Source organism: Chelonoidis abingdonii, chromosome 1 (genome assembly GCF_003597395.2).
Source record: "Chelonoidis abingdonii isolate Lonesome George chromosome 1, CheloAbing_2.0, whole genome shotgun sequence".
NCBI lineage: Eukaryota > Metazoa > Chordata > Testudines > Testudinidae > Chelonoidis > Chelonoidis abingdonii.
Window position 1 is genome coordinate 260,225,631 of NC_133769.1, and position 19,421 is coordinate 260,245,051.

A 19,421-nucleotide genomic window follows, 5' to 3' on the forward strand; every position below is an offset into this window, starting at 1 on the left:
CATGAGACTGAAATTCTTTTGCTAGTAATGTCCATTGGTCCCCACCTATGGTCCAGATGAAAAGCGTAAAGGGTAGTGAAGACTGACTACTTCTCCTGTTCCTTCTCTACCACAAATCATGTGAGAACCCAAGCAGAGGGCAAGATGGACAGATTGGGGAATACAGCTAGAGACTACACATCTCAAAGAACTCCAGTTACTATACAAGATAAGTAGCCTCTCTTTCTTCAAGTAACGGTCTTTATGTGTATTCCACTGCACATTGATGAGGGAGGAGGATGCGAGGACCTGCGCAGCATGGATAACCGAAGGACTGCAGATCCACATGAAGCATCAGCTGCAGAGGCTTGGATTACAGCATAATGTCTTGTGAAGCTATGTATAGAACTCCATCTTGCGCTTTGCAGATGTCTGTCAGTGGCAGATGAAGCGATGCTTGATGGGCCCTCACATTTTGCAGGGGAGGATATCAACTAACTGATAACAGAACAGGACACAGCCTGAAATCCACTTGGAAAGCCTCTGAGAAGATATCACTTTGTCCCTTCATTCATTCTGCCAACAAACAAAACAAACAACATAGGTGATTTCCTAAAAGTCAACGTGTTCTATGTTGGTGGAGAGCCAGTGCCTGGCATATATCCAGGGAATAAAGTCTCCTCTCCTCATTAGCAGCATGTAGCTTCAGAAAAAACAAACAGGTAGATGCATAGTCTGTTCTGGCAAAAGCTCAAGAGGACTTTGGGGGTGAATTCTGGGTGTAGCCTCAGCATAACTATTGCTATGGAAAATTGCATAAGGTAGATAAGCCACAACGGCACCTAGTTCACCAACCCTTCTTGCTGATGGGATGGCCACTAACACGGCTACCTTCACAGAGAGATAGGAGGAGCATGTCACTAAAACAGTCAGTTATCAAAATGGTGCGAAGAGGAACAGATTAAGGTCTCATGCTAGAGTGGGTTTAGTTACTGGAGGGAAGGTTCTAACTAGACCAGGGGTCAGCAACCTTCGGCACACAGCCCATCAGGGTAATCCGCTGGTGGGCTGCGAGACATTTTATTTGCATTGACCATCCACACGCATGGTCCCCCGCAGCTCCCAGTGGCCGCAGTTCACCGTTCCTAGCCAATGGGAGCTGTGGGAAGTGGCGGCTAGGGAATGGTGAACCATGGCCACTGGGAGGAGCTGTGCCTGTGGACGATCAGTGTAAACAAAATGTCTCACAGCCTGCCAGCGGATTACCCTGATGGGCCGTGAGCCGAAGGTTGCCGACCCCTGAACTAGACCTTTTAGAAAATGTTAATTACTGGATGGGTGAAAATAAAGTGGTTATTGACTGGAGGGTGGCGGGCACTAATTGCCACCATGTGCACTCATAGGGAGCTGAGGACTTCAGGGTGTGCAGATAATATAAAATAATGGGAATGTCCGGTAATTTATGGCCACATGGCAATGTCAGGCCCAAATAGAAAATCTCTTCCACTTAGCCACTTTCTGATGGATTCCTTCCTGCTCTTGTTAAGGATGGCTTGAACTGCTAACAAAAATGTCTGTTCTAGATTTGATGCCCATCCAAATACCAGGCTGTGAGGTGGAGACACTCTGGATTGGGATGCTGATCTTGCCATTGTCCTATGTCAGAAGGTCTAGAAAGATCAGAGGCTGATGGAGTCAAGCTGACAGCTGGAGAAGGTTGGGCAACCAAAACTGTCTAGGCCAGGCCTGCACAACTCAAAGTGGCAAGGGCCGCATTACTCCAAAGAAAACAGCTGAGGGCCGAAACCCCCCAAACCCGCAGAAACATTCTCCCCCGCCCCCCCGCAGAACCTCCTGGCCTGGCGGAAACACCCCGCCCCAGCACTGCAGAAACAAACCCTCCTTCCCCAGCACTGACCCACTAAAACAGCTGTGGGCCAAAAAGGAAGGTTGGGGGTGGGGAGGTGATCCTTGATTTTAAATCAACCAGGGGCTCCCAGCTGAAGAGGTGGCTGGGAGCCCTCAGGGTCAAATTAAAGGGCCCAGGGCTCCGGCAGCTGGGGGAACCCGGAGTTTTGCAGGGCTGAGGCAGGGATTTAAAGGGCCCAGAGCTTCTGCTGCTGAGGGGAGCCCGAGCCCTTTAAATCCCAGCCCCAGCCCATCCACTGGAGCCGCGGCTGGAATTCAAAGGGCTCTGCATTGCCTGCAGCCGTGGCGAGCCCTGAGCCCTTTAAATCTCAGCCGCGGCTGGGAATCTCTGTGGGCAGCCCAGAGCCCTTTGAATCCCGGCCGCGGCTGGGATTAAAAGGCCTGTGGGCAGCCCAGAGCCTTTGAATCCATCCGCGGCTGGCAGGGCTGCCTTTAGGAAGTGCGGGACCCAATTCGAACATTTTCGGCGGGGCCCCGGCAGGGAGGACTGAAAAAAAAAATGTAAAAAAAAAGCCTTTCATTTCTTAGCAACCCGTTCCCTATAAAAAGTTCTGCCACAGTATGTATTTTTTGTACCAATACGGTTACCATACGTCCGTATTTTCCTCCCAGATGGCGATTTAAGAACCAAAAAGCTTGACATGTCAGGGAAAATACAGACGTATGTTAACCTTACCTAAAGTTCTTTTTTTAAAAAGATGGGTCTGAACTAGAAATGAGCTCCACCACTCCCTGAGGGTGTGCTAGGGTGCACATGTGTGGGTCCTAGCTGCTCTCTGTCCACTTCATTGAAGCAGGTGTGCAGGGTTACTTTCCTGGGAACTGCAGGGCACCAGTGGACATGGGGATGGCTGGAGGTGGGTGGGGAGAGGCTGGAGGTAAGGTCTGGCTGCAGGCTGGGCAAGGGATGTGGGGCAGGCTGGAGTCAGGGGGTGTGGGGTGGGCTGGCTGGCTTCAGGCAGGGCCACGGGGGGGTGCGGCATGGGTTGACAGGGCTGGAGACAAAGGAGTGCGGGACTGGCTGGCTTCAGGCAGGGGTGTGTGGCAGGGGTTGGCTGGAGACAGGGCAGCGGGGTGCAGGGCTGGCTGGAGACAGGGGCTGATGCAGGGCTGGAGGCAAGGCAGGGGATGCGGGGCTGGCTGCGGGCAGTGGGTGCAGGGCTGGCTGCAGACAGGAACTGGTGCAGGCAGGGCAGGAGGTGTGGGGCTGGTGCGGGCAGGGGGTGCAGCAGGGGTTGGCTGCGGGCAGCTGGTGCAGGTACAGAGGGTACAGCCCATCCTGTATGGTGAGTGCCCCCTCCTCCTCCTTCCCCCACTGGGGTAGCAGCAACCTGGGGCTCAGGGGCTATTTGAAGAGCCCAGGGCTTCCCTGCTTCTATCGCCCCAGCCCTTTAAATAGCTGAGGGAGCTCTGGGGAATCCGTGTGGCTTCCGCAGCTATTTAAAGGACTGGGATGGCAGAGGCAGCTGGAGCCCCGGCCCTTTAAATAGCCCCCGGAGCCCCCCGCTACCCCAGGGCTCTGGGGGTATTTAAAGGGCCTGGGGCTCCTCTTCTTCTACCGCTCCAGCCCTTTAAATAGCCACAGGAACCCTGGGGAGGCGGTGGGGCTCAGGTGGCTATTTAAAGGGCTGGGGCGGTAGAAGCGACGGGAGCCCCGGACTTTTTAAATAGCCCCCAGAGCCCCACAGCCCTATCCCAGGGCTCCAGCAGTGGTGCTCTGGTGGCAGTTTAAAGGGCCTGGGGCTCCAGCCCCTGCTGGGAGCCCCAGGCCTTTTAAATTGCCCCCTGGGGAAGCTGGGCCACCCTGGTACAGCGCACTGGCTTTTGCCGGTACACCATACTGGGGCTTGGGCGTGGGGCCCTCTTAGGGGCGGGCCTGATTCAGGGGAATTGGTTGAATTGGCCTAAAGCTGGCCCTGGCAGCTGGGATTTAAAGGGCTCTGGGTTCCCCACCGCTGCGGGCAGCCCAGAGCCCTGTGAATCCAGGCTAGACTGAGATTTAAAGGGATCAGGGCTCCCCCCGGCTGCCAGCAGCGCAGAGCCTTTTGAATCCTGGCTGGCTGGGATTTACAGGGCTCTGGGCTCCCCACGGCTGTGGGCAGCCCAGAGTTCTTTGATTCCCAGCCGCAGGCCGCACAGTGAGCCTCCGCGGGCCACATATGGCCTGCGGGCCGTATGTTGTGCAGGCCTAGTCTATGCCATCTGGAAGCAATGAGGATGATCACCACTCTATCTTGTTGGATCTTCCCGAGACCTTAGGTAAGAGAGGAATGCGGAGAAAGGGGTATACAAGGGATTAGGATGGTATATCCTTTGGAGTCTTGATCTTTAATTCCTCTGGAGCAGTATGTCTTGCATTTACTGTTTTCTTGTCCTACTAATAGGTCCCAAGAAGGGAATCCCAATTGCCTGAATATGCTCGGCACCACAGGGTCATGTAGCTCTCATCTGCAGTTGATCATGACATCTGTGCTGTGCAACTAATGTTCTGTGTATACTGGGAGATGTACTGATGATAGGGTGATTTTATGCCTAATACTCCAATTCCATAGGTTGATCATGTCTATGCACAGGGATATGCACCTCGTGCTCCCTTCCTTATTGTTGCAGCACACTGTTGTGATATTGTTTGATATCACCTGAATACATTGGGATTGTACAAGCAGTTAGAATTGCTTGCAGGCCTCTCAGACAGCTCTCTGTGCCAGTACATTCATGTGCATCCTGGACTTTCAGGGAGTCCACGTCCCTTGTGCTGTGTGTTTGTCCAGATGGGAGCCCCATCCTAGGAGGGAAGTGTCTAATAATCCTCTTCTGGGGGTGGAACAAAGAAAACTCCTGTGCACATCTACTTGTTGCACTGTCACTGCCTGCTTGGCACAGATACCATCTGAAGCCAGGCTTGTGGGCAGCGAAGTCGAAGTCTCACAAATGGTGTCAAGTAGGTAGGATGCCATGTGACATAGGAGAATAAAACATGTGCAAATCAATGACTGAGGGCTGAGTTGATCGATTAAATTATTCAGTGACTGAAATCTGTCCAGAGGTGCGCCGATAAATTCTGTGGTCTACAGTGGAACTAAAATGGACTTTTCTGCATTCACGCAGATTCCCAGTGGCACTAGAAAACTGAGGAGAGATGAGGTTGATGTCAGTGCCTTCTCCTGATGAGCTCTCCCTGTCAATAGCTAATCATCCAGGTAAGGAAAGACTATTGAGCCATGGTGTCAGACATGCTGCCATGACAGAAAGTACCTTTGTAAACACTCTGGACACCATTGCTAGTCCAAAAGGGAGCACCCTGAACTGATAATGATTGGACCTACAGTGAATCTCAGCAATCTTCAGTTAGAGGGATGGATGTTGATATGAAAATAGATATCCTTCATGCTGAGACCCATGATCCATTTGTCTCTGTTTAGGGACATAATTATTGATGTCAGGATAGCCATCCACAATTAGAGTTGCCAACCCCTCAGGACTGGCCTGGAGTCTCCCAGAATTGGCATTCATTTTCCAGTGACTACTGAAAGCAATCCAGGAGATTTTAACAGGATATTTTAAGAAAATTACATTACGCCATGTTAGGGGAAAAATGTTCCTGGAACAGCTTCAGTCAGACTTGGCAACCCTATCCACAGTCTCAATCTGCAGATAAAGACACTGAGTTATTGGAGGTCTAAAATGGATCTCCACCCTCTTTTTCTTGGATATGAGGAAATATTTGGATAAAATCCTCCCCCTTGCTCCCTGATATTGAGATAGTACCAGCTCTGCAGTTCCCTGCTGAAGTAGGAGTCTACCTCCTGAATTAGTATCTTCTTATGAAAGTGGCCCCTAAAAGTGAATAGGGTTTTGAACGAGGGGAGGGGGGGGAGATAGAGGAACTCTTTGTGTATCTGAACTGGATGATGTTAAGAATCCATTTGTCTGTTATCTAGTAGCCATGGAAAAACTGGGCTATTCAGCCACCAAAATGGATGTCTGGGTTGGAAAGAAATGGCGTCTCAGTTGGTTAGCAGCTCTTGACAGGTCTCATCAAATTACCTCTTGATATGAAGTTGTTGCTGAAAGGAGGAGGAAGGAGGATGAGTGTTGTGTTTAGTTTTCTGGATCCTCTATTGCTTCTGTGGTGGTTTGTATCCCCTTTGGTGGTAGAACGGTTGTGGTCTTGGTTCATAAGGCTGTTTATGACACTTCCTCTTCAGTGCTACTGTACATAAAGTTAGGGACCATACTGTTGCCTTGGAATCCTTCAGTGAGTGTAAAACTCATCTGTCTTTTCACTAAATAAATTATTCCCATCGAATGGCAAATCCTCTACAGCTGATTGAACCTCCCTGAGAAATCTCAAGAAGTGCTGCCAGGATTTGTAACACAATGGCAGTTGCTATTAACCTTGAGGACATGTCAGCTGCATCAACTGCAGCCTGTAGAGATGTTCTAGTCACTAATCTACCTCCTCGATAAGGACATCAAATTATGCCCCATTCTCTGGAGGGAACTTATCTCTGAATTCAGAAATTGTTGAATAGTTGACAAATTGTATTTCGATAGCAAGTCCTGGTAGTTGGCTATTCGGAATCTCATGCTGGTGGACGTAAATACCTTTCTTCCAAAGAGATCTAAACTTTTGGTTTCTTTACCTGGGGGGGATGGACCTTGAGTGCTGTTATCTATTTGTTCAGTGGCTGCCTGAACCCCCAAAAGATTCAGGCAGGATGAGTAAATAAAAATGCTGTTACCTTGTCTGGGAATAAGTACCTCTTTTCTACCTTCTGAGGAGTAAGGTGCACTTGCTGCTGGAGCATGCCACACAAGCCTGGCATGCTCAAGGATGGCACTGTTAATGGAGAGTGCCACTCTGCTAGGTCCTGCACTCTAAACTATCCAAGAGTCTGTAAGGTATCTCCTGAATTTGCTCCAGAAGAATCTGGAGCTTATCCACAACTTCAACAGATCTTGAAACCGTTTTTGGTCATCTGGTGCAGACCAATGGACACTACTAGCAAAAAATTTCCAGACTCAGGCACACTGACAGCAAAATGCACATAGGGACCTGCATCAGAAGCAGCAACATTCACATTCCATTTCTAATTCACATTTTTTCATCTTGAATCTACACTACGTTCTTCACAATTCTTGCATTGGAGTGCCTTTTGACATGTTGTTACCCAATGCAACTGTATAAAGTATTTGTGAATAGTCCATATTGTAATTCTAGGTTATTTGTCCAGCTTCAATTTTAGAAACTAAATGATAGGTTATAAGAAGTATTCTAAACAAGCCTAAACTACATGATGTATCCAAGAATAAAAGAAATCCACAGATTTTGCTCTCTTCAGCAGAATCTACTCATTCATTTAAAAAACTATTATAGTTTTGCACAGCCCCATTAATAACAGCTTCAGAGACTAAAAAAATAGATTAAATACAGCAATTATAATCAGCTAAAAACAAAAAAAAATGTATCCAAGGTACATATTAAATCAGATCTAATGTATCCTGAGTCATAACTCATTACTAAAAATAAGACACTCAGGCATGTGTGCTGTGCTGGGATAATTCCATATGTTGGGTGTGTTATTAACAAGGTCAACAGCAACTGCTCAAGAAGTGGCAGTATTTCAGCTTGACACACATCTTCAGTGACTTTATAAAACAGTCCTACGAAATTTAAAATAGTAATAAAATACATATTAATTATACTAATTACATTGTTCTTTATTCCAAGTAAGGAAGGGAAATTTGACAACATCTCTCCTCTAGTCATTTCCTGCTGGGTTCTTCTGGAGAGAAAAGGTTGCAAAATTTTTCTAGATATCTTGCCATTCATAGTCTCCCCTCTTGGAAAGAGAAGGTGGTGCATCATGGGACACGTAGTCTGGTCAAGGAGCCTGACCCATAGAGGAGAATGGGGACATGAAGCAACTGAACTACAACTTCCATGATGCACCGTGGCAGCATTTCCAAATAAAAATATTTCAATTTTTTGGTGATTGGTTTGTAAACATAAAACTGAAATTTTCTGCAGAAAGCAGATCCTTTATGGAGGAGAAAAAATGTTGAGATAAAAATCCAACTCTCTGCTGAAGAACAGTTTTAAGAGAAAATTTTGGCCAGCCCTACGTATATTAGGTCGAGGTAACAATTCATGTGCCCTAAGGATTCAGCAACAGAGACTCAACATTTTCCAACAGCTCATTAACTGCTAACACAATTGAGCTTTTGAGCACACACTGCTAGCCTGCCACATTCACACCAAACCAACAAATTTGTGGATTAAAGTCACACATTTATGTGCAGAATTTAAGGAACATTTCCTTCCAAGGTCTATTGTTGATAGCTAGTACTTACCAATTACTACATACTAAATCAACAGTTATTTAAAAAAAAAAAGGGAGGGATGTCATTGCTACTGTATGTCAGTTGTGATTATCTCAGTTCTCTTAATCATGACAAAAATGCACTCTGTGGTGCAGATGTAGTTCAGGCAATGCAAGGGAAAATTTATGCTCAAGTGATTGTACTTATAGATTTTTAACTTGATTTAACGTTTACATTTTAACTGAAAATGCATTTTCATCATTTATTAATTTAAATATTTACCAAAGATTCTCTCTGTGTTCTTTAAAGTAGCTCCTCTAAGAAGCAGATTTTCAGATCCTAATGGCCTACAAAAGATAAAGGATTATCAAAAATATATGAAGTGTTCGGAAATAGAAAACAGATTGTTATGAAAGTCACATGAAACATAACACGCAGTATTAGCTACAGAAAATAATGTATTGCTCATCTGGTTAAGTGAAAGTCTACATTTAACAAGCAACCAACATTTACAGCTTGCATTTGGGATTTTTTATTAAAGTATTATGGTCAAGATTTTTAGATACTGGAATACCTAAAGTTAAGCTCTTAAATTCATACTTAGACACCTGCAATCTGATTTACAGAAGCGTTGAGAATCCAGCAGCTACCACTGACTTCAGATTGAATTTGGACCATAAACCTCAATATACAAAGATAACTGAAAAATGCATTATGGAGTTTGTCCCACCAGCATTGTCCAAGACATACATGCCATATCATAACCAACTTATCTTGCTTTAGTTCTCACCCCTGAAAATTGTACAGTCTAATTTTGTTCACTGATTAGGATGGGAAACTCATTAGGATGGGAAAGATGGCTGCTTTCCAGCTCTCTTTCTCCTTCCCTTTTCAAGTTAGCTGTAAAGAAATTTGATGGAACAAAAGTTTTAGACTCAGATTGCTATAAACTAACCTTTAACTCATCCAAAGTTTTGAGAATTTATACAGTACTTCAAATATATCTTATGAGAAGCAAGTATTTTTATATGGCATGCTGGGAATACGTGTGCTAAATATCAGCAATGAATTGAAAACTATTTTGCAATCTTGTTGAATTTAAAGATCTGTTTTGCTTGGTCCTTCACGGAAAGGAAGTTTGGATATCAAAAAAATGGTGTTTTTAATTTGAGTCAGCACTGAACTAGAAGAGTGCTTTAGCACTGTGCTAAAAGGTGCTGTGTTTTAGAAAAGATTTAAAGCCTGGACCTGATCACTTGTAGACATTTCATGACACTATAAGGTATCAGCTGTTAATGCTGGTGACTGGACCAAATGCCAATTTGTATAAGAGAAGGTTATTCCCAGTAATCTTATTTATCATCTTTCTCTTTTCTCCTATCCTTCCTGAACACAAGTCTTACGGACAGCATTCAGACTCCACCAAATCAGGAAGCAGGAGGAAAATGTGTCAGTCATAGTCCATACGTAAGGCCCAATCCACCCGTAAATAGCATGAGGGGAGGTGAGGGGGATGTAGAATGGGAGAAGACTATAAAAATAGGATTACTAATGTCATGTGTCCCTCCTCTCCCATCCCAATTGGCAAAAGCTCTTAGAGATAGTGGATATAGTATATAGCGTCATCTCAAAGGAGGGTTCACATGTAGTGAAGCTTGGAAAACCAACTAGCCAAACTAAGTGTCAATGGCAAAAGACAACCAGCTGGTAGTGACAGTTGAAAGTATACAGCTATGAACAGATGAAACAGAAGAGGCAGATATCTCAACTCTATGCACCAGAGTTTGCTATACCATACCATACCATACCATACCACACCACAAGAAGGGCGACACTTACGATGCAAGGACAAGCTTTTCATAGTTTGGTTATAGACAAAAAATACAGTCTTACATCTATAGTATTTTTACCGGTGGCCTTGCTTTTATTGCAACTCTCAAAGCAAAGAGAATAGTTGCTTAGAGTTTGAATTTTAGCCATGAACTTTATTGGAGAAATATTACTGAATTAGGACCTTCTTGAAATCTGCCTGTAAAATGCTGAGGATGCACTAAAAGAAGCATCGTTATACATCCTCCCCTTTCTCCAACATCCAGTGAATGAAGATACACTAACCTAAGAGAATGTTGTCAAGCTCACAAAGAAAGGCTTCAGCTCACAAAGGCCACTCAGCAATTTCCTCCAAGAAATCAGTTAAATAGCTCTGCTCAATCTCCAGGCCATCCCTCAAGGCTAGGTATTGTAAGTTGGGGAAGCTGGCCGGTCTCAGATAGCAGTTCTAGCCTATTAGGTGGCATCTATGGAGAAGTATACAGTGATGCTCTTGAGGTCAGAAAACCAAAGAAGATGGGGCCACCAAGAAGCCAGCAGGATCATTTATATCTAGCCTAATTTCTCTTGCAGCTCTACAGAACAGGATTAGGCCAGGGAAACAATATCCCAGTTCCATGCATCAGTCACAGGCCAATGTATCTTCCCCATAGTTTGGGGACAGAAGTACTTTCCAAAATATGGTTAGTGTAGCTGTCTTGCTGGAGTCAGGCCAATTGACTGTTCTGGACTCAGCTGCTGGCACACCTCCTGGAAGAACTGAGGTATAGGTTCCACTTTCCCACTGTCCTGGACAGGAGCTCCCCAGCTTAAGAGAGAGACTGTTCTGAAGGGGCAGGGAAAGGCTAAATCCAAACACAGATGGGACAAGTGGGGAAGGAAAAGAACACAGAGCTACATGTTCCTATTGCCTGTTCATATATACTACTGCAGTCTGGTTGTTATTTGAATTATGTAGTCCCTAGGGCCCCATTGTGCTAAGCACTGTATACAGACAGCACGAGGCAGTCCTTGCCCCAAAGGAGCTTATAATCTAAATAAACAAACAAACAAAAAAAAGGACAGGGGAACAGCAATAACATCCAAGCAGAGTGAACTGAGTTTTCATTTGCAAACATCAAGCTAGTTCCATGATCTGGCTGTACTGGGAGGAGGGGTCAGGGGAGGTGTTCTGGTGGGAAAGGATTAGCTAAATGGAAAGGACAGGGGATATTGAAGGAAGGAATAGAGAGAAGAAAAAATGGAAGGCATGTAGCGTTAAACTGAGGTGAAGAGATTATGAGTAAAGGGATTAAGCAAATAGCCAGTCAGCTCAGAGGAGAGAATGTCCCCCACATGAGCCGTAGAAATTAGCCAATAGTGCTTGCAGGAGCTACCTGAGTTTGCTCGAGGGTAACTGTTTGGTTGGCTCCACCCAGGAGTTTTTCTTCTTCCTCATCCCCACATAGTACAGAGAGGTATGGAAGTGGGATGTTCTCCCGGTCACAAATGATAATACCAACATGCTGGAGCTTTGGGTTGAGACAACAAGAAAAGTCTCATTTCCTAGACTCAAAAGAAGTCTGAGTTCAAGAGGCAAGTATCATGGCAAGAATGAGGATGGTGCAGTACATACCTCAGACCCAGTGCACGCAGAGAGGAGGAAGCACCATATAGGACTGACTCCTTGACAGACAGAGTGAGGGGAGAAAAGGTCAATGCCACTGAAGGAGTGGGAACCTCTGAAGATGGAAATGAGCCCAGAGTGGTGTGGAAGGCCAGGGTCTGCCTTGGAATCTATGCTATGTTTGAAAGGATTACCCTCCAAAGCAAGCAAATGGTAAAATGGGGTCATAAGTGGAGGATAGGCCCTGATCTTACAGCACTGTAGTGTACTGAAGTGCCTTTATAATAATGGCATTGCAAGGTTCTGTAATTCACTGGCTCACTGATTTGCATTTCAAATTTGCTCAAGTTGCAATGGTTTGCTCTGCTGCCTCAATTAAGCTTCTCAGATATACCTGTGCAATCCTGTTGTCAGATGTTATCAGTTAGACCTGTGCAAGCACTTGCAGCTAATGGGGTACACAGGTTTCCTGAGGGAGCCAGAACACTTTGACAAACTAAGCAGGGAGGGCCAGGAAGATCTGGAATAGCAGGAATTCCCCTCACCAACTGGGCTCACTGATAAGAGAACTGACACCCTGCAGTCTCTTACTGAGGTTAAGCAGAGGCTTAACAGGAGCTACTTTGAGAATGCAGAGCCCTGGCTGTCTCCTTGGTTACTGGGCCCCTGCAAGTAGCTACAAAAGGAAAAGCTTGATCCCAGTGCTTTTATTCTCTTTGGGTTGAGACCTGGACAGAAGCACATACAGGAGGGGGATCTTCTTTCCCTCTGCAGATTAGGTCCTTGATAGTGCAGACAGGAGAAATGGTGCCTCCTTGCGCTTCTTTGTTCATCTTTGCTTTTCCTCTCTAGCTTTGCTTCTGTGGTTCTTCATTCTCTTTTCTTGCAGAAGAAACAAATAAGAAAGTATACAGAAAAAGAGAGAATTGCTCTTCCATGCTTCCAACGTGCAGGTGACGATAAACTGAGAGGAAGTGGGCAAATTAGAGTTTATAGTCCACAGATAAATTGATCTGTGGAAAATGAATGCTGTGTATATGGGATCTTACCAGACAGAACAGGAGAAGATGTACTGCCAGTATATTTTGTTTCTCCAAGTTTCCCCAATAGCTTCAGTTGAAAATTTCTTCACTTCCTGTTTCAAACTGTTGAATGATATTGCTGTGCACAATTATATGCTGCCACATTTCACTCTAGTGGCGAATTAAGTCTCTCTCTATGGCCTGGTCTACACTACGTGTTTAAACCGATTTTAGCAGCATTAAACCGATTTAACGCTGTACCCATCCACACTATGAGACCCTTTATATCGATATAAGGCTCTTTAAATGCGATTCTGTACTCCTCCCCGAGAGAGGGAGTAGCGCTAAATCGTAATACCATACGGATTAGAGTAGTAGTGGGCCGCAATCGATGTGATGGCTCCCGGCGTAATCCCACAGCACCACTGTGGACCGCCTTCGAAAGCCAAGTCTGACTGCGGAGCAGTGGCCAGCGTAACACAAAAGCCCACGTGAAATTTTGATTTTCATTTCCTGTTTGCAGCGGAGCTCTGATCCCCGGGCGGCAATGCATAGTCCCAAATCCAAAAAGAGCTCCAGCTGGACATATGGAGATACTGGACTGACGCTGTAATGGGGAAGAATCTGTCTATCAAAGCTCCGTTACGAAGACGAAATCTCAGAAGCGTTGAAAAAAAATCTCCAGGCCAAAAGCTGCGACAAGCAGAACGGGAAGCAGGACTCAAATGGATGCCATGGAGGAGAGAGGGCTAACTGAGACCCCAACATCCCGACAGGTCCGCTGCAAGTGCGGAAAATATTTGCATTCTGCTGAGCTTCAAGCCTGTAGGTCAAACACATTGTCCAGCGTGCTTCAGGGAATGCCGCGTCAATTTAACTGCCCCCCCACGAAAGAAAAGGAAAGAAAAAGTTCCTTGATTCTCTTCAATGTCACCCACTTCACGATAGCTGCTGGTAGCACGATGCTGCAGCAGTGAAGAGCAGTATCGCCACGCTCCTCTCCAAGTGGCAGACGACAATAATGACTGAATCCATCGTCACATCAGCCCGGATGCTCCTGGCTGGCCTCAGTGAGGCGGCCGCGGGCAAACCCGGGTAAAAGGAATGACTCCGCGTCCATTCAGTGAGTAGGACAGATAGGCTGGTAACTGTCTTCCATAGCAACGGGGCTGAGTCCCATCAGCCTCTGCTCCTTCATCCGTGTAGGAAAAGATTCCGTACTGCTGGACTGCATAGACGCAGTGCGGGCTCTCTCCCCGCACCGCTTAAAGTCTGCCTGGACTGTCCATAGCCCGGAGCGCCTTCGCCCCTCATTTATCTCACACTACACAATCTGTTTCTTATTCCTGGCTTCTTTATCAACTCATGACACAAATGCGGGGACACCTGCCACGGTAGCCCAGGAGTTGAGAGGAGGGAAGCACGGGTGGGGTTGTTGGCAGGGGCAGACCGCCGATGATAGGCAATGTAGGCCACCATTGCTGTGGGATCTGACACGGAGCAAGCTGTGCTCCTCTGATACACTGTTCCCTAGATACTTGCACCCATATTTAGGCAGACTGACTCTATTTTTAGAAACCTAAAGGGGATGACTCAGGGAAGTCATTCCAGTTTGCTTTTTGTTCACCTCGGCCGACCTCAGCAGGGCACCATGATACAGCAGACAGTTACGAGGGACAGATAACCGTCATCTCAATTCGTCATTTACGCCGGCTGCAGACGTACAGAACACGATACTGTCTCTGTATCATGCAAAGCAAATGAATGTGGCTGTGATAGCGCTGGAGGTATAAGCCTCTCTGTCCCGCGGCATCTCTACACATACGGTAAGTAAAAAAAAAAAAAAAAAAAAAAAAAAGCTGAAACGGCCCATGGTTGCCCTGCTACGGTCTGCAGGCAGCAATCCAGGGAAAATGGCACAAATGATGTTGCGTGCTTCCGAGAAGGAGACTGATACATTTTACCCAAAACCACCCGCGACAAGATTTTTGCCCCACACCCTGGCTTCTCAACCGAATTCTAAGGCGGGGAGACTGCGGGAAACTATGGGATAGCTACAGAATAGCTACCCACAGTGCAACGCTCCAGAAATCAATGCTAGCCTCGGACCATGGACGCACACCGCCGAATTAATGTGCTTAGTATGGCCGCGTGCACTCGACTTCATACAATCTGTTTTATAAAACCGGTTTATATAAAATCGGAATAATCCCGTAGTGTAGACGTACCCTCTGAAATTTTTCATTCTATATTTTAAGAAGCTTTATTATAAGAAACACTAAATTTGTGACTGCTCAGTGTTGTCTGCAATGTTAGACCCCTATCCTGCAAAGCAATCTGCCTGCCTGTGTGGAGTCTTGTAAACTTTGACAGCACTCTGTCTATGAGGCAGGATCACAGCCCTCAGTTGTGCACCCTGCATATTGTTTGCAATACACTGAAGTATTAAGGATAAGAGCATATGACTGCTGTTCTCTCAGGTTCCTCAGAATAGTGAGTCACGTTCAAGGTTGAGGTCCTGATCTTCAAGGCGTTCAATGGTCTAGGCCCAGTATATCTAAAAACTCCTTAGATGAGGACCGTGGTTGACAATTCAATTCCTCAGGCAGAATGGAACTTTCTACCACATGGATGAAGCTTGTCTGTGTAGGAGACAGACTGAGGAATGAACTCAGTACCATTACCTTCTATTCCACGAAGAAGCTGTACTTCTTTGACTTGCCTTCTCTAACAAACACAGCAATATGTATATTTAAAACAAACACACCCGCAAACCGCTATCAAAACAAAAAACACTACACTGCACACACAATTCTTTCCCTGCAGAAAAGATGAGAAAGAATGAACTACATGTGACAGACAGTCATGTTGCTTAATGTACTACTGGAAAGTGCTGAGATCCTACAGTGAGAAGGGTAGCGTAAGAACCTATGTAGAACAATACAAGTAGAACAGAAAGAAGCTATTCAAGGAAGCAATGTTTGAAATATCTATATACTGCGCATGCAAAGCAATTTGGGATTGTAAACAATACTATATAAATGTAGTAAATCAATTGCTAACCTTACATTCAGACATCTATGATACAGATAACCACAAAGTGCTATCAAAACAGATCACAAACCTAATGTTAAAAAACAAAATGTAACATAAAAAAAGCTGATTGAATAGATGAAGCATAAAATATTCGCTATACACAAACCTGAATTTTGAAAACTTTTAAAACAAAAATTCCTACTATAAAACCAAGACAACATACTTCTCCCTTAAAATCACCACATATTCAGAGACAAAAGAAACCTAGGTACTGTACATTAAAAACCCTCTCTCTGATTTACCTTGCAATAGGTTCATTCCTATCATGGTAAACATTTATTCGACCAGCAAATCTGTAAGAGGAAAAGTACTTTAGTATCAATGCCAGATATGAGTTTATTTTATATAGAACATACGCACACAAACATAACTCGAGAAATATTTGTAAAACATTTTTAATATCTGAATTATGACTATGAAATTTTATATACTCAGACACTGCATCTCACTTCTAAAAATAGCTTGCAAAAATACATTAAGATGAAGATTATTTTAAAAATTGTCTATGAAGGTTCTATATGCTATAGAAGTTCATTAAATGTTATATGGACAACATATAATCAAAATAATAGAGAAGGAAGCCTGAAAATTTGGATTTATTTAAAACATACTAAACTTTTTATAAACTTCACTTTTATAAGCCAGCATTTGAAGACATCAGTTATAACTGTGAGTCAATAAAAGGTTATGTGTAACAAAGGTGAATGTGGTTCTAAGGTTACTTGCAGACCTCCTAATTAGAGTACATTTATCCATTCATTTTCAATTCCTGAAAGATACGATTACTTACCATAACTGTAGTTCTTCAAGAAGTGATGCAGCTGTGTATTCCATTTAGATGTGTGCATGCCCAGAACACGAGAGTTGAACAATTTTGCCTAGCAGTACCCATAGCAGGCAGCGCTTGTGCCTCATGGCCACAGCCTCCCCCAGCTACAATGAGGCGGTGCTACCTCCACCCCCGGTGAGTTTCTTCTTACTAATGGTGGCTGGAGTCAGAACTGTGTGTGGTTCTTAATCTTGCAGTCCCTTGGTTTTAGACTTAATTGTTCTAGTTGCACATAGTTAGTACGTACTCTTAGTATTAATATTAGTTAGCTTAGTTAAGTATTTTCCCTGGTGATGCCCTCACTAGGGCTCTAACATTGTGTGTCAAGGGTGGAGGCAGGCAATCTCTAGTAACAACCTTCACACAGGAACTTGCTCTGCTTAGGCAAGGCTCACATCAAAGAGATGTTCGTTCACAAAATGGACTCCAGTGGCTCGACATCTTTGCCTAAAGCAGCATCTTTTCAAGCAGGCCAGGAGGTCTGTCTCAGCACCAAGGCCTATGGAGGATCGGAAGTCATCCTCAACCTCGATGAGTGGTACTGACTTGCACTCTGGAACTGGCCCCTCTCTGAAGATGTGAAGATGATACTCCCCATTGAGCATGCCAAGGAAAAGGTATCAAGACCAATCAAGACCGCTCCAAGCTTTGTGGAGTCTCTTCTTCCTCTTCCAGGAAGAGTACAGTTATTGCCCCTCAGCATGCAGGAAGAAGCAGGTCCTTCCACCTGCTCCCCAGTCCTATGAAGGGGTGTGCGAGACCACATACCATTGACTCCAGTTCCAGTCCTGCGGCATCCACTGAGTCTGGTATTGAGGGTGATGCCGGCATTGGTTGTTTCCACACTAGTGGCATATCAGAAGATGGCAGACCTCCTTTGCCTTTCCATTCCAAGCTCACCATTGGTCCAAGACTTTGCCAGGGCTATGGCATCCTCAGCCTCACTGCCTGGATGGGCAGCTGAACCTTGAGGTGTATGGGCACGCAGACTGTCGAAGTGAGGCCTTTGCTGGGCTCAGTACAAGGGATCTCCTTAACACAGGGAAACTCCTTTGCAGTGCCAATGTTATTGTGGCAGCATTCCCTGCCCAGCATTATCAGCACCATTAGCAGCATTGGCATCACCACTGACTTCAGCACTGACACCACTGCCAGCGCCAGAGACAACTGAGGCACACTCTATGCTGGCTATGCTGTTTCCACCATTGCATCAGTCCTTCTCTTGCTGTGGGTGACAGACGAGTCAGGCCAGCTGCTTGTGCCTTCAGGGCTGGCTCCACTTTTATGCCCTGAAACCCGTCTCCTCAGCATCCAGGTCAGGATCCTCTTCCGCTTTCCATCACCTGGCCCATATCCAGGACTGTTCAGGGAGCAGCACTGGTACTGAGTTCAGCATTCTTCCTGCCATAGGGATGGAGCCTGTGCCTGGTGCCAACCGGCCACCAATGTTTTATCCTTATGCTCTGTAGCCCCCACAGAATCTGTGAGATACTCCTCGATCGTGGAGGTTGCCCTCCCCATCCCACTTCAAGGCAACATCAATCGGCACTTCAGTGGCTGGGGCTGTTGGCCTGTTGAAAGTTCAGGCACCAGTTGTTCCCCCCATTGTGGAGCCTCCAGAGTTGTTCCATCAGGGTCCATGACCCATCACTGTCACAGTTAATTGTCTCTTCATTGTCCCTGGACAAATTCAGCGGTTCCCAGCTCTCATTTAGTGCCCGAGGATTTCAAGGCCTTCAAGGACCCTTTGTGGTGTGTGGCTGCTTCCTTGAGCATCCAGGTGGAGTTCTTGGAGGAGAACATCTGTAATTTGCTAGGCCTCAAGGAAAATGATCCTCCTCATTAATGATGCGCACCTGGAACCTGGAAAGGTTCTTTGGAGCATGCCAGCTTTGGTGCCACCTAGGGGAATGTGTTTGAAGATATGATACTTTGTACTGATGCTGGGATTTGAGGGGTTTTACTTCCACCCGGCCCCTATATCCCTGGTCATAACCGCTGGGAACGACATAGCTCAGCAGGGCAAATTTAAGTACACTCCTCAGGACAAGGACTCTAAATGGCTAGACAAAATGGTAGAAAGATCTACATCTCTTCCCTGCCAATGCTGTTTACTAACCAGCAGGAATTGTTGTCCAAGTACAACTTTGTAAATTGGACAGTTATGTCTAAGTTTACAAACCACCTGCCTAAAGCCTCCAAGGAGAAATTTTGGGTGATTATTGCCAAAGGCTGTCTGGTAGCAAAGATGTCGCTGCAGTGTGCATTTGATGTGGCTGACACTTTGGCCAGACTGATGGCCTCGGCTGTGACCATGAGAAGGGCACCCTGGCTGCACAATTTGGGCATTTCTCCTGTGGTGCAGCAGGCAATAGAAGACTTGCCCTTCGACAGTCAGGTACTTTTTCACACAAAACCAATGAAACTTTGCACTCCTTCAAGGATTCTAGGGCTACTCTATGTTCCTTGGGGTATATATGCTGGTGACCAAAACGTGCCACTACAGAGCCCAGCAACAGTGCCAGCAGCAGCACTTGTCCTCAACACCCCTTTGGGCAATCTTTCTCTTCCCTGAGACAGCGGAACTACCTAGAAAAGGACATAGGTCCCAAACGGGGGCATTCGGGCTCTGGGTTCTACCAGTCAACATCACCTACTCCAGCACCACCAAGCACCAAGTTTGACTCCTTTGTCCAGTTGGGACTTCTATTATCTCATTCTCCCCCCTTCCCTCACCCGCATTTGGGGACAGGGAGCTCTCTCAGTGTTTGGGGCTTGATTACCACCAACAGCTGGGTCCTAA

The 19,421-nt window shown here is 45.8% G+C and overlaps 1 protein-coding gene across 3 annotated transcripts in view; it reads right to left on the reverse strand.

Annotated features, from left to right (window-relative positions):
• Nucleotides 1–19,421, reverse strand: part of ATP11A (ATPase phospholipid transporting 11A) — a 277,946-nt gene that overhangs the window by 76,568 nt on the left and 181,957 nt on the right. For all 3 annotated transcript variants that reach the window (XM_032791846.2, XM_075061482.1, XM_075061483.1), the window contains exons 8-9: nt 16,032–16,082; nt 8,518–8,582 (exon numbers count right to left, since the gene is read on the reverse strand). In XM_032791846.2, the coding sequence (XP_032647737.1) occupies nt 8,518–8,582; nt 16,032–16,082 (116 nt within the window). The remainder of the gene's footprint in view (nt 1–8,517; nt 8,583–16,031; nt 16,083–19,421) is intronic.